Source organism: Diospyros lotus, chromosome 10 (assembly GCF_014633365.1).
Source record: "Diospyros lotus cultivar Yz01 chromosome 10, ASM1463336v1, whole genome shotgun sequence".
NCBI lineage: Eukaryota > Viridiplantae > Streptophyta > Magnoliopsida > Ericales > Ebenaceae > Diospyros > Diospyros lotus.
The window spans coordinates 22,897,860-22,913,582 of NC_068347.1; the positions used below are offsets into that span (position 1 = coordinate 22,897,860).

Genomic DNA, 15,723 nt, shown 5'->3' on the forward strand with positions numbered 1-15,723 from the left:
TTACATATACAAGATTATTTTTATTAGAAGATCGACGTAGGATTTCATAAAAAAAAAAAAAATCAATGTCAGAAAAAGAAAAGACTTGATGGTTTTAAAAATTGTTCTTTTTATAATAATTTTGTATGAAAATTCATTAAGAATATTGATTTTTAACTAAATTTTTTACAAAAAATATATATATGAATAAATTATACCATCAAAAAGTGTTGGTTAGAAATACTATTGTTTCATTTTCAAAAGTTATTACAAGCACCTTTGTCGAAAACAAGACACCCCAGTACTCTAATATCTTTTAGATATAGACCCACTCTTACACGTATAATTTATATGCATGTTGCACATGTTAAACCAATGTCTCAACTTGTCAGGAAATATGAATTCAAATGGCATATGAAAATTGAAACTAAACTTACCTAATTTCGCAAGCTGGGTCAGATTAGGTTGAGTTATTAGTATGAAAAATAAAATCATAAAACAGAAATCGTTTGTTTTACCATAGCTTAAAAGCCTCACACACAAAAATTACTTTGAGAGTTTATTCATTCGACACAAGTTAGAACACACGCAAGAACTGCAATTTCTTTTAATTTTTCAGCAAACATTATATTCTATATACCATCAATATATATACAAGCATGCACGAGCATGCTTCTCTCCCATCTGTCCACTTCCTCCATACTTGGTGGAAATGGGTTCACCTGTCGATTACAATTGCTCTTTCTATAACTGCACACAATGGTTGCATATATATCTGTATCTAGATATAGATTCAAATCTAGAGCTTCATTCAGAGCCTATTTTGGGCGGACCGGCCCAGATAACTCGGATTTACTACATCTCTCACTTGCACTACATAATGAGCTCACATAACCATATACTCTCATTTTTCTATAAATTCCATATAGGCAGATAGGTCGTGTGACTAGCATATTCTTTTCTTTGAGAGCTTATTGCTATACAACTGTTAGGTATATATATAGGAACTCTATTATTCAAGTAGAGTCTATATGTTATACACCATAACTATCAAGTCACATTTAATTACACTTAGATCTCAATTTGATTCATCATTCGTTCAATAAATTATGTATTCACAATTATAATTCAATGAATGATTATAATTGGTTAACATATGAATACATCCAAATGTTACACTCAAAAAAATTTGTCCTTCTTCCTAAAATCTTTTCATCATAATTCAATTGCTTTTCCAGATAGGTTTAATCCAGTCGAATCATACATGGTCTTTCGTAGTATTCCAAGATGGTTGCATCGAATCATAACTTCAAGAAACAATTAAAGGTCAAAGGGTATTTTAAGAGATCCTTGTGACCTCAAGGGTCTTACACAACTAAAAGAAAATATCCATGTCTTTTGTTATCCTGTTTTAGTCAAACTTTGTACACATGGTACAAAACATATGCTATGGTATTATTCTCCTTTTTCCCATGGAGCATATGTCTCTTATTATATAAATATCGTACATGTGATAGTTCAGATATACTCAATATCTAACTTGAGTTCACAACTTGTGGCGCCTTTACCCTTAAGTACCCTAGCTCAGGGACCCAAGGAGGAAGTGTCAATAAGGATGGTACCCGATACTCACATAAATAGAAATGCCAAACAACAGAACTGGAAACCCCTGACAATGGTACAAAAATAACATACATATCTGTGGAAAATCTGTGTATGTCAGGGTTATATATACATAATAAATCTCAAAATACATTGATTTGACCAGTATATAACAAAATAGCAGAAGCTAACATCAAAAGAAGCCCTGAACTCTGGATTACTCTATACACGTCTAAGCTCAGCACTCAGACTCTACTAGGCCTGACATCCGTTCTAGCCTTACCCCTGCCTAGAATGACGCAAGCAAAGTGAGCCACAAGGCTCAATAAGCAATATAAAATAACTAAAAGCTGGAATAACTAAACTGAATAGCTGAACTGAAACATAAGATGGTGAGACATGAAAAGATAACTAAATTTGACTCATCGCATATTTGAAATATACCATACTCACAGAAAGCTAAAACCCACTAAAAACTGGCATGGGTCATGATATCACATGCAATATACTATTGACACCCACAATAAACTGACATGGGACTCTAAAATGTCATGCAATTGAAACATGACTCATGCTTATATAATAAATACATAATTAGGATGCATGTAATACATAAATAACCTCTGGAGCCATTAAGTCTCGCACTGATTTGATCTGTGGGGTTCACATACCACACAAGCCCGGCCCTTAATAGCTCATCGGCTGACTGACGTGTGTATGCCCTAGCGAAATAATTGGCAGCATGTTTTACCTACTCAACGCAAAATATAGGTGCGATAATCTTGATAATAATAATCCATGAATAAACCCATGCTTACACACTTCATCGTGAACCCATGTATGTGTAGTAATCTTAAACTTCAACCATGCACTTAATCATACTTAAATAAGATTGCAAGCTCTAATCATGTAAAATGATCCATAAAATACCTCATATAATTCTCTTGCATTTATATAAATCATACGTGTAATGCATAGTGACTGCACTCTCACCCTGCAATTAAAACATAATAAGAACAAATCATAATAAAACTTTTATATTTTTTTTATTTTAGTAAGAGGTTTATACTCGCCAGTGTACGAGTGCAGTTGTAGTCCAAATTTAAATTTATATTTTCTGGATGAATCCAGGTCGTCCACTGAGAGATTTATTTATGGCAAAAGAAAAAGAATGTCACACACACGCACACGCATTTGGACAAATTGGCAACAAGGTTTTTTTATGAGTTTTTTTTAGACAACAGATACTAGAAAATAAAGTAAGGCAGAAATTGAAATAAACATTAAACGTAAAAATATGAATTTGGATAGTGCTTGAGTTAAGACAATTTCAGTACCAACCCGTTGATTCCCAAATTTTAGCATAAAAAATTAGCAACATTAATTTAATTTCAGATATGAGGGTTTGTTATTAAATGCAATTAGAGATGATGATAGTTCTAGGTTAAGCAATCCCCATACATGATATGCGGGATTCTAATTTAAGCAACCACCATAAATCCAATTGCAATTAATACACAAAACAACTAAATTAATCATCCGGGTTTGGGTATGATAGCGTTTCCAGTTCTAGTAACTCTCATACATGGCATGAAAGCTCTAAGTTAGGCTTACGCTCCAATCCAAACCTAGTGATTTTTCAATAATTAATACACACTCATACTGAAATTTAAATTAATGTTACTTATTTAAAGCGCAGCTTTCTTTGGGAATCATTGGCGTTGGACACTGTCCTTGCCTTAACCCAAGATTAGATTTAGCTACTCATCTTTATTTGAAAGTTAATTGACAGGCGGTGAATAATTAAAAGACAAGAATTAAAATTGCAGGAATTTAAAGGCATAAACTAACCGGCCATTTAGGCGGTGAATAATTAAAAGACAAGAATTAAAATTGCAGGAATTTAAATGCATAAATTAACCGGCCATTTAGGCGGTGAATAATTAAAAGACAATAAATGACATAAGAATTTAAAAGAAGAAAAAAAAAGAAGTAAGATTATAAGAGAAAGTACTAAAGAAAATGAGAAAGAACAAGAACAATTCTCAAAGAGAGAATTATAAGGAAACAACTAAACTTTTATTCAAGAATAATACTCACACTTACAAATGCAATCAAGTGATCTATTTATAGGCCACAAGATGGAATACAAACCACACAATTTCAATTATTCAACTAGACATAATTATATCTAATGGGCACTCACACACTTAAAGTTAAATGGATTTTAGCTATAATACACACCTAATATTAAATGGATTTTAACTAAAATACATACCTAATAAAGCATTCATAAAGTTAAATGGATTTTAGCTATAATATCCACCTAATAGTTAAATGGATTTTAGCTAAAAAACACACCTAATAAAGCTCTCACATAAAAAATAAAAATAGATTTCTATAAATTGGTTTTTAATCTTTATTAGGATTAAAAATAATCCTTGGGCCTTCTCCAAATAATATCTTCCATGGGTTGCTCAAATTGGGCCTTAATTCTTCATGGGCTTGAATTCTTCATGGACTTTAATTTTTTATGGGTTTGATTTTTTCATAGGTTTGATTTCTTCATGGATTTGAATTCTTTATGGACTTGATTTCTTCATGGGCTTGAATTCTTCATGCCTAAAAAAAAATAAAAATAATTTAATGTTATTAATAAATTATATATTATATATATGTATTACACATGGCACATATATATATTAGATTATATTATATATATATATTACATGCATGCATATAATGATATATATGTATTATATATAATTTTATATACTATTATTATTTACTTTAGAACTTCATTTCATTCATCTTTCAATTTAAACTTGCATATAACCATAAAATATATATTAATATCTAATTTAAACCATTTTTAAGATCAAAAGAAGGGTATAATTATAACAAATTTTTTATAAAATTAACCACTAATCACATAGTCGAATCTGGAGATTTTCCTGAAGCATATTCAGACATGGGGCATTATTTTAAAAAAAATGGAAGTTGGACAATTTTGACATCCCTCGGTATTTTGGGCATAACTCTCTCATCTCGACTCTGATTGAGCTGATTCAAGATGTTATGAAAATAAAATAGGAATATATACAACTTTCATGTTTTAAGTTTTGAGATATTCGGACTGTAACAGGGTTAAAATCGAGTTACAAAGTGAAAACAAAGTGCTGTAATTGACTGTAATTTTACTGTTCATCATCTTCTTGGCGAAACCAAATTTAAAACTCCACCAACTCTGAATCCCTATCAAAAATAGCATCTTCCCCAATGAAATAGGGGTAAACAAGACCTCTTGGACCGATTACAATGAAGTTTAACCACAAAACGAGATCAAATGAAGCTTTTGATACAAAATGATATATTTATATATACATATGTATAATTGGAAAAACATGGCTATATAGATGAGGATGCTTGCCTTTTCTTGCTTCTAACTTGCTAATAAACCACCTAAGCTTGCTTTTCCACTGCCCTTGCTTACTAACTCTTGAAGAGACAAAGAAACAAAGACGCCCAAGAAACTCTTTGCTTCCTACGTGTTTTCTCTAATGGCCGAAAATATCACCACTTCCTCATCTCTCTCTTAGATGAATACATACACATGGGCTCTTTGGGTGCAAATAATTCACATGCAATGATTCCAAAAGCAGCAATCTCACATGCTTGGAAGCATTTAGAAACTGGAAGAAGAAACTTGGCTGCCAACTCACGCACACTACTCTCTGCCTCCACACAATTATACCTACATCACTTATATAATATAACACTTACACCACAATGTCATCCAAATACATACACCACATAATTAACTTAATAACATAATTTATTTATTTAACAATCACCATATACTCTTACACTAGATATCACAATATTTCTAGGGCGTTACACAACTCTACTTTTCACATATTTGTTAAATATGACTTTCACTTGACATTCTTAGATAAATAAGATGAGAAGTGAGATCTTCACCTTTTGACTACCTTTTATAGCCTTATCTTGATAACTCATGAAGGTGATTTTGTTTTAAGGTTGAGCTCCCATTAGCTTGCCTTTGTAATATGCTTAAAACTAACTTTCATCTATGCACCACTCAATTATACATGTGGTTGCTTGTGTTAAAAAACCATCCATCTGTTCAACATATCTTTAATTATTGCACTCAGCAATATATGCACAAAGCAGTGCACTTAGTATTGCATATATGTGTGTAGGCATTAACTAATTTGTGTACTAAACATAATTGACATTAATCAAAAAATAGCATGAATCATTTATTGACATAAATTGAAAAAATAATATTACACGTCAATGTTCACAAAAACACGTTTAACATTTACGCATTCCTAAAGATTTAACATGACTCTAGAATAAATCTCTTGGAATGATTTTTGTGAATAGATCTGCTATCATTTTGTGTGTAGAGATATATTCTAAGCGCACATTCTTCTGTCCAATAATATCTCTCTCAAAATTATATCTTATGTCAATATGTTTGGTTTTCGAATAATATTTGGGATCTCTAATAAATGTTATTGCAGCTTGACTATCACAATTCACTATGACAGAATTCAACGAGGCATTCATAACTCCTAAGTGGTTCAAAAACTTCTTTAACCAAATAGCTTCTTGCACCGTTACTGATAATGTTACAAACTCGGCTTCCATGGCAGGCAAAGTTACGTAAGTTTGTTTTTTACTATTCCAAGAGATAGCTCCATTGGCAAGTAGAAAAGCATATCCAGAGGCATATATTTTTTCATCTAAATCTCCTCTCCAATCAGTATATCCCTCAAGACGTAGATCTTTTCCCTGATATTAGAGAGAATAATCCTTAATAAATTCTTACGAATTTGGGAGATTTTGTTCATTAACCAAAATTTTTGGAATTTTATTTTAGAAGTTCTAGTGAATTTGTTTTGTTTTCCCTATCAAGTGGTATCGAGCCAGGTTCATGATATTGGTATTTGGTTTGTTGGAAATGATGGAGGCTAATGTGGGTAAAATGGTTTGTCTAAATGGTGCTAATTATCACAAGTGGAAGAGTAAAATGAAATATCTTTTATTTGTGAAAAAGATGCATCAACCAGTGTTTAGTACTCAGAAACCTAAATTTATGTTTGATGAAGATTGAGATTTTGAGCATCAACAAGTATGTGGTTATACTTGTCAATGAATAGAAGACAATATGTGTTAGATTGATAGTATTTATTTTTATTTTTCTTGGAACTCATTTCGTAAAAAATAGAGGGATACATTATTGCAGCAAGTGACACACACACACACATGTGCATTTCGTCCAGTCATATCAGCAAGAAGAGACCAACACTACGATTTACCCATTAACATGACATGTAATTATGCACGATTAGGGAGAAAAGAAAAGAAAGAAAAAACAAATAAACAAACAAACATTTGAGAAAAGATTAGATTTTTAATCAAATCATTCGACATATCCTAGCTAGATAATGTAATTTCTTTGTTAATCAAAGCAAAACCATCCACCTTTTTAAGTGTACGAATTCGAGTAATCCATTATGCTCCAATAAGAAATAAAAAATTGTTCAAAAATTTAAGCAATGTCGAAGATACTAGTTGCAGAAAGTTCATTTTATGATGAGTTTTAATTGGACAGTTGTTTCGTTGCCTCCTTCTGTGTTGTGCCGTTGCATCTTTCAACTCATTGCTCTACCAGTGCTTCATTCAGACCTCTTTCAACAGTTCTCTGGTGTCTTGGATTGGATAGCTCTTCTTGAAGGCGTTGTGCAGCCAAAACAGTACTTGAGGGTGAGTTCTCTAGACTTCTTCCTCTCGACTAAATCTCAATCAAATTTGGGAAGTGAGTGAATTCTCTAGACCTTTTCCTTGCTAGTTCCTTCGGTGGATTCATCTTCCAAAGAAGAAATGATCTTCAAGTCTGTGTTACATCTTAATTTGAAACAACTTCTTCAAAGAAAGCGAAGAAAAACCAAACCGTTTTCAGATCCAACGAGAGATGTAGAGCAAGTAAACCCTCATAAATTCATAACTGGACAATGAACATTACAGAGCAGTGACAAACAAAAGAAGACGACATCAACGGGACCAAACAACCATGAGTCCATATAATTATTGTCAAATTCAAGTGCGGGTCGTCTTCTATTTGTTTTGTTAAATAGTTGCTTCATTGTATATATTCACGCTCTTTTTCGTAATAGCCTCCATCTTAATCTTCTTTCCACATGACCCAAACGATCTTTTAGTATTATACTTCCAAACACAGACTCACTCCATGCCACGCAACAAAATGGGTCTTTATATATAGTTGTTTTATATTAAATTACTAAAAAGATTAAAATTGATATGAATGGATCCCATCTCCAAATGGTAACACAAAGAGAGATAAGATGAATAATTGACGAGCGATATTCAAATCCAAGCACAACCACCAAGTAGCAAGTGAAGATTAAGCAGCTCCCCCATATACATAATGCAACTATAGTTGATTTCATCCTCTCCAATTGGTTATTAATCTAAGACCAATTAATATTTCAGGCAGCAGCAATTAGCTGCTCCACGTTTATGGGAACTGCGTAAGGGGGCGAGCCGTCAAAAACCAAGTCCACGAAGATGCGAACCGAAGCTTCAGTGGGATGGTACAAATCCCAGAACACATGGCTGCTTCTGTTGTCGCAGACGCTGGATATTGGCAGGCATGGAAGATCAGCATTCAGAGTCCCTATCCCACAGCATGCAGCTTTATACTCTGTAAACCCTAATTAAACCATTCAAACATCATCATTTATATCCATATATCATCTTTTCTTAATTTCTTTCGTATGCCAATTGGTAATATCAGAGAGAGAGAGAGAGAATTAAAGGATAGCTACCATATTTGGAGGGTGAGTGGATGAAGTCGGCAAAGACAGTGAAGATGTCGAGGTAGGAGTATTTGAAGGGCTTAAGCTCGTAGCTGAGTGCCTTCAACATTGCCCTGAGCCCTTGGTTGTATTTGGCAGACCAGTGGTTCGCTTCGTCGTTGCATTCTTCAGATTTGTTTGTGTTCTGTGTCCTCTGGGAGGGACAGCAACCCACTGCTCCAACCCCAGCCACCAAAAATTTCCGCCCACCAAAATCGTGCAGCCTCTTCATTTGCATTACCCATAAAAACAGCCAAGAAAAGAGAGATTACAAACGTACTAGCTAGATGTACAGATTGGAAAATAAGATTATATCATTCTGAGACTTCATGGAAGAAGACTGATCACAGACCCACCAGCTATATATCATGACCTACCACTACTTGAATACCTATATATAAATTATGGTATAAATTATAATTTAGCTACTCTAAATTATAATTCGTTTTTGGTCCATAGAGAAAGACTTTTTCAGTGAATTTAGAGTAGTTCAGGATTTACCTTCAAAGCATGTTTGAGGTTGAAAACCATGAGATCAACATGCTCCTTTGGGGTGGAGGGGCGGGAGCCGGACTTGAAGTAGTCGAGCAAGTCGTTGCTACCGATCACCACGGCGAAGAGCGACTTGGAGAGGTGGCGCTCGGCGGCGGTCGACCCTAGCTGTTTTACCACATCCTCGTACACAATCTTGTAGAACTCTATTTGCTTGGTTAAAGGAATTGATTGACCCTGTAAATAATTAAATAAATTAGTTTGTCAAACAGCGGGGATAGCTCAGTTGGGAGAGCGTCAGACTGAAGATCTGAAGGTCGCGTGTTCGATCCACGCTCACCGCACTCCATCTGTTTTGTACATTTATTATTTTCTTTTTCCAAGTGGTGTTCGTGGTGGGCTTAAATGGGCCTGAGTTGGCTCGTGGGCCTCACAGGATTCATTACAACCTTGGGCCCTAGAAGAGAGAGAGAGAGAGACAACGAACATATACAAATTAAATTAAAAAATGTTAAATTTCTTGATTTGTTGAAGGGACTTACATATTTTTGATCGGTGGAATTGAAGATTCCAGCACCTCCAGACGCGAAGTTGACACCCGTGAGAGGAAATGCAATTTTGGTATCGTTGAGGCCGAGATAAGGAGGCTGGCTCTCCATTCCCACTTTCTCAGCTGCCAACGACCCACCAAAATGCATAGAAAGAATTAAATCGATCAAAACTTGAAGCTTTCATATATATATATATATATATATTTATAATTGGAGGAGTGGTGTGGTGGGCTATATACTATATATGTTTACGTACCGAGAAAATCAGCAGAGTTTTTGCCGTTGCAGAATCTTCCGGTGGGGTGTCGGCCGGGAAAGTCGATGCCGTTGTGAGGGAAATCGGCTCTGGCGAAGGAGGTCTTCAAGTGATTGTTGTTGCCGACGTCTACTAAGGAGTCTCCGAACACATAGATTGCTGGTACTTTCCCACCCGCTTCCCTCAAACTACTCCTACTACTACTACTAGTAGCAGTAGTCATGAAGCTCATTATCATTATCATCACCATAACCCACACCCAAAAGTAAAAGCTCCAGCTGATACTGATCATACTGCAACCCGCCATCTCTCTCTCTCTCTCTCTCTTTCTGTATGTCTAGTCTAGAATATGCATGGTGTGGATGGGGGACTGGGTCTGGGGGGTGCTTTTAAGGGCTGAAAGAGGGATTCCGTCCCTAGACATCATCCCACCCGCCAAGTGCCAAGGTTTGGACTTTGGACTTTGGACTTTGGACTGGTGCTTAATTTTTGGCACTGATCCATAAATAAATACTATTTGGTGTACATTTGTAGTTTAAATTAGTGGTCATTTTGTTTATTAAAACTAATATAAAAGCATTTTAGATTAGATATTTCATATGCTAGCTATAACTACTCTTTCAAAATATGATCTAATTAACACACAACAAATAGCATTATTATTATTATTCTATATTTAATTACATAAATAGTTTTGTCATTAGGCTTCCGGATTTATTTATGGGTTTTAGATTGTTGAACTCTACTTTGAGCTCTTACCATTCATCCAACACCAAGCATCAATCATCATCTCTAACTTCCTTCTTTTCTTTTTCTTTTTCTCTTTCTTTTTCTTATGTCAAGATTCACTCCCCCTCACAACTTGTTCATCAATCTCCTTCTCATAGTTTGAGCATTTTGTCTTCAATAAATATCATTATATAATTTTATTATGAGTAATCTTATTTTGAGTTTTATCTTCAAATAAATTTAACACCGTCAAAAGTTTTTTTAACGATGAAAAGATAACAAAAGCATTTCATAATTTTACAAAACTCTACACTTCTCCCTATCGTTACCTTACAAATGATAGGGAGAGATATTTTTACTCTACAAATATTAAAAATTTTAATATAACAAAAATATCTTCTCCATTTCTCTCTTTCTCTCTCTCTTCCCATATAATAAGTTAGTCAAAATATAATTATATATTAATCTCTATTTACAATTCCACGATACTTGAAATATTGCTAAACTAGAAAAAGAAATAAATCAACAAACTATTAAATTCTTATTAGCTTACAAAACAAATGAGAAGAATAAAAGAACAAAGAAAGAAAATGCGAGAAAAGTTTTAACTTATTGACAATTTTAACAATGATAACAAAAAAAATAATAATAATTAAAATTGAAAAATCAACAAAAATTATTGCCATTTCTCAAATATTCAAAGGTCATCTTTTTTCTTTTTTTGAATTCCAAACATAGTAAGTGTAATTTACCATTCTTTTCCCTAGAATCGCACGATTCAATGTAACATCTTCATCTTAATTTCTAATATTATGACCCATCCAACCAAGTAGATGACGAAAGGGTAATGACAAACAAGCATATTTTTTAAGGAAGCTGCAAAGAGCCAACCAACAAGTTAATACAAAGACATCTTACTGAAGAGATTTGAAGCAAAAAAATCCCAATATATATATCTGAAGATGTCTCTTGGCTTGGCTTGGCTTGTTCAAGATAATTTTGCTTGCAGAAGCTGTCTCAGAAGCATCTTATAGCTATCTTCTGTGCATCCTTTACGAGGTATAATTTGCAACTCGGAACAGAGTACCAACACTTCAAAAGGATCCAACAGTTTGAGGATCTCCGGCTCGCGATCATAATCCTGGTTTCAGCAAGATATTTATGCATCATAAGATGAACTGGTCAGGAATGTGACTATAGTGGCAAAACAAAATAACATATGAAACCTTTATCCCACCATGTGAGGCTAAACACTGCAAGAAAATTTTTTGTACTAAACCTGGTTAGATATACTGTTTGTTCCATACTTGATGAACCAAACCCAGTATGAAGGTGCTGTGGATGTGCTTAAAGGATGCGGGATGACTAAAATTTCAACTCACCTTTTCCGTGATAACAGCAATGGGCCAGCCAAACTCAGCCTGAAGTTTTTGGAGTCTCGCCCTGATCATTTCAACATCCTAGATTGATTAATAACCAGGGAAAGAATCAGAATTTGACATATTAAATTCATGATGCTCTTAAATAAATTTTGAGAAATAATTCTGATACGTTCTCTAAGATTAAGTAAACACTGCACGTTTGTGAAATACATGTAACACAAATGAGACAAAAATAGCACCATGAATAATGATGCCAACGATCCTAATCCTAGGATTGTATGCAAAAGGAAAGTTAAGTCAGGGAGAAAATAAAAGCACCTTAGCTTCAAATAAATGGTGATCACTGAAGTCTAACCGATCCACATATAATGGTCCTATCTGCAATGACTATTCAACCAATCAGAAACACATGCACGAGTAAAACCACAGGAAGGAATCCAGAAATTAGTTAATAGAAGTTAGTGAATGACACAGACAATTCTCTAATGAATATTGTTTGTACGATAACATGCATTCATCTCCAGTTTCTCTATGAAGAACTGGAAACAAAAGTAAATCAGAAAAAGATAACAGAAAAGAAAAATACCCTTTCAACTCCCTGCACAAAGGCATCTGCAAAACCGATTGCAGAAACACACAAGACAACCATATTATGCACGGTCCTCAAAGGCAATTTACAGGAAGTGTTTCCCACTTTGAAGAAGTATGAAGGAGCCATCCTGGTGAAGAAAATAGGAAGAGTTTCTTTGAGTTTTTGCAGCGTTGACTCGATAACATTTATATCATGATCTGACGCCTGCATGAAGCCAGGCCATTATACTTCTTGTCCATTGTTCTTAACCTAATTCAGAAAAATAACGGGAGAATAAAATCCAGATTATTATCGAAATCACATGCGGGAAAATATTCATCATATTAAAAATTCAGTTTACCAAATCAGCATGATGGACCACAACAACATCTGCTCGCCTAAGAGCAGTCAAAGGTTCCCTTAGTGGTCCAAGTGGCAGTAACTTCTGATTTCCCCAAGGCATCATCCCATTTACCATTATGATCTCCAGGTCACGCCACAAGCTCAAGTGCTGTCTTTCAAATACACATAGATTTAGTTCACAATGTATCGGTCTAGCTCCCATTTTATGCTCAAGGGCAAAGAGAAAAGCTAGTGAAAGGATTTGATCCAATATCCAACAGAACATGCCAATTGTGGATATAAGGAACAAATACATGATTACCTGCATTCCATCATCTAAAATTGCAGCCCCTATTTTGTCTAATTCTGAATGATTGCTGTTGAAGAACGACCCACAATGAGAAACTATATAACCATGCCTTTCAAGAAAAGAAGCAGCAGTGGCTGCTCGATTTGCTCCCACTCCAATCTTAGCAGTTGTCCCAAAAAGATGCCTCTGAAGCATTTTAGCTTCATCTCCACCAGCATATCCCTTTGGCAAAAATGAACTTAATTAACTAATACACCAATGAAATCAACTAATGAAAAAATCATTTCGGACTGCAATTTGAACTCTAAATTACTAAAAAGCAAGCCTCTTCTGCTTCAAATTAATAAGTGATGAGGTTTACAGTGGACTAATTTGAAATCCCTCTTAGCCGAGGGCATCATACTTTTTGTACAGCAGTTGTTGCTCACTTTTGAGTAGTAAAGATAACCAGTTCTAAGAAGCACTAGTTCGGATGAAATAAATAGGAAGTGCTGTACAAGCAAGAATCAAGCCCTCAACTTTGCATTATCAAGTCAACGACCTCCCAAAGACATTAAAACAGCCGCTGCTTATGCAGAATTCACTTTTAAATTTACTGGCAGCTCTACTTTATGTTTCAGTTTGAATGTAAACCCCATATTCTTAAATTGGGCTCAATTTTTTAGTTCAAATTGTTGATTAAGAAAATTATTAAACCATTAAGTATCCAAGATCCAGACATTTAGGACACTGGTGTCTGTTTAGTCAACAAAATGGTTAAAAAAAAAAAAACCTTTTTCCAGAAATTTAGACAATCTGAATCTCCATTGTAAAAAGCCTAAACAAGTGCAGTGAACTATTATTAAGAACAAACCAAAAAGTCCAAAGGCTCAATCTGCTTCCCATCATATTACAAACAAAATTATCTATGAACAAGAAGTGAAGCAAGGAATAAAATCTATCGACCAAACCCAAATAAAGCAATAAACAGCAAATGCTAACAAGTGAATACTCTTGAGAGAATGAGAGGTGAAATTCCGGAATCAGCCAGCCAACGAGCCAAGAACTCAACCATCGGCGTCTTCCCGTTCCCTCCCCATGTCAAATTCCCGACGCTTATCACCGGCACCGGCAACCTTCAACCATAAAATGAATGAGCAAAAAAAAACCTAATAGCAACCTGGGTTGGCGGAGAATCATTTAAAAAAAAAAAAATCAGTCAATTCTTTTCTAATTGTCTCTCCTTTTCTTGGACCTTCTTGGGAAGATAAATGGAGAAGAAAACAGAGGCGATGGGATTACCGGCGTCGGCGGAGGAGAGCTAGGTGGTAGAGAGAGTGGCGGAGGAAGACGGCGAGTCTGTAGAAGGAGGAAGCGAAGGAGAGCACAGGGATAAAGGAGAGTTGGAGAGTGGACAGGTTGGATAGTCTTTTGAAGGGTGGAGTGTAGGCTATTTGGTTCACCAGTCTTCTCAGTATCTCCATAGACGAGAGAGCCCGGAGGGGTTGAGAGGAGAGAAAAGGACGCAGGGGGAAGGGTTTTCCCCTTTCTTCTAGCAACAGCGATGTGACGAATTTTGGTTGTTGTAACTTAAAAAGTCGTAACTCTTAGCTTTTAATTTAAAAAAAATTAGTATGTAGTGTCTGTTTTAATTTATGGAATTTTAATTTATAGTTTCTACTAATTTTTAGAAAAGATATAAGTTGACTTTTTCAAAACTGTGGCATCTCATTTTTTACAATTTTTGCTTAAATGATTACATTGTTATGACAATTTTGCTCTTATTTTTAATAAAGAATTACCCTCTTATCTACACAATCATGGGTTTTTCTTTTCCACCGCCATCTTCATTTTCAGATCTCTTCCTCTCTCTCGCCATCTTCCTCTCTCTCTATACTTTAATTGATTTTGTTATAACACTTGAAACTTATACATATACATTAATTAATTTTTAAATTATCATTCTATAACTACTAAGGATATTATGGACAATTATACAAAAATAAGTTATTTTACAACTTATGATATTAAACACCACAACTACTTAACTACAACTTTTAAAAACCTGCAGCAAACAAGTTCACAACTTATTCTAAGTTTTAAAAGCTATAATTTAAGAAGTTAGAAACTATAATTTCTTTAATTAAGTTTCAACAAACGGGACCATTGAAGATTGCTAAATTTTGTATTAATTTTTAATTTAGTCACTAATCTTTAATTTGTTGTAATAAATCACTAATAATTGATTTTCTTCACAATATGGTCACAATTTTTTGTCAAAGACCATATTATGAGAGCAAATAAAAGGTTGTCACGTGACAAATGAAACAACAGTCTTATCTTTTTTTCTCTACTTTTATCTTCCTTCAACTTGGGGGTGTAACCCTACCTAAATGTGCATCAATGGTGAGGCCCGAGCTCTGTCCCGCGACACGTTTCTCCAACCCTATTCTTCCATTCTTAAACGAGTTCTTCTTTCCCATTTCCTCGTATAGACCAATGTATAACAATCTCAGCCATTCCTTCACTTTTGTCCTAAATTTCTTACTTAGTCTTATTCTTAAAAGATACCTATGCTTGAAACTAAACCTCATTTCAAATCCATTGACCTCAGAATTTTCT

At 34.5% G+C, this 15,723-nt stretch overlaps 2 protein-coding genes and 1 non-coding gene across 6 annotated transcripts; 1 reads left to right on the top strand and 2 right to left on the bottom strand.

Annotated features, from left to right (window-relative positions):
• Window positions 1–8,003: 8,003 nt before the first annotated feature.
• On the bottom strand, window positions 8,004–10,113 carry LOC127811987 (GDSL esterase/lipase At5g55050). Its single transcript, XM_052352218.1, has 5 exons — window positions 9,789–10,113; window positions 9,524–9,654; window positions 8,991–9,218; window positions 8,460–8,715; window positions 8,004–8,344 (listed from the first exon to the last, which is right to left on the bottom strand). The coding sequence occupies exons 1-5, from the start codon at window positions 10,093–10,095 to the stop codon at window positions 8,121–8,123; spliced, it is 1,146 nt and encodes a 381-aa protein (XP_052208178.1). The 5' UTR covers window positions 10,096–10,113; the 3' UTR covers window positions 8,004–8,120.
• TRNAF-GAA (transfer RNA phenylalanine (anticodon GAA)) lies at window positions 9,253–9,325 on the top strand. The gene has a single exon. It is a non-coding gene; the product is annotated as a tRNA-Phe (tRNA).
• Window positions 10,114–11,195: 1,082 nt separating the features above from the next.
• On the bottom strand, window positions 11,196–14,669 carry LOC127810948 (probable tetraacyldisaccharide 4'-kinase, mitochondrial). 4 transcript variants are annotated; one of them, XM_052350588.1, is made up of 8 exons: window positions 14,404–14,669; window positions 14,114–14,237; window positions 13,135–13,344; window positions 12,832–12,981; window positions 12,486–12,695; window positions 12,218–12,286; window positions 11,900–11,977; window positions 11,196–11,658 (listed from the first exon to the last, which is right to left on the bottom strand). In XM_052350588.1, the coding sequence occupies exons 1-8, from the start codon at window positions 14,583–14,585 to the stop codon at window positions 11,506–11,508; spliced, it is 1,176 nt and encodes a 391-aa protein (XP_052206548.1). In that variant the 5' UTR covers window positions 14,586–14,669; the 3' UTR covers window positions 11,196–11,505. The 4 variants fall into 4 exon arrangements, with proteins under 4 accessions (XP_052206548.1, XP_052206549.1, XP_052206551.1 ...); XM_052350589.1 differs by having other exon boundaries at window positions 11,198–11,658; window positions 12,218–12,277; XM_052350591.1 differs by having other exon boundaries at window positions 11,510–11,658; window positions 11,900–11,960; window positions 12,218–12,277.
• Window positions 14,670–15,723: the final 1,054 nt, after the last annotated feature.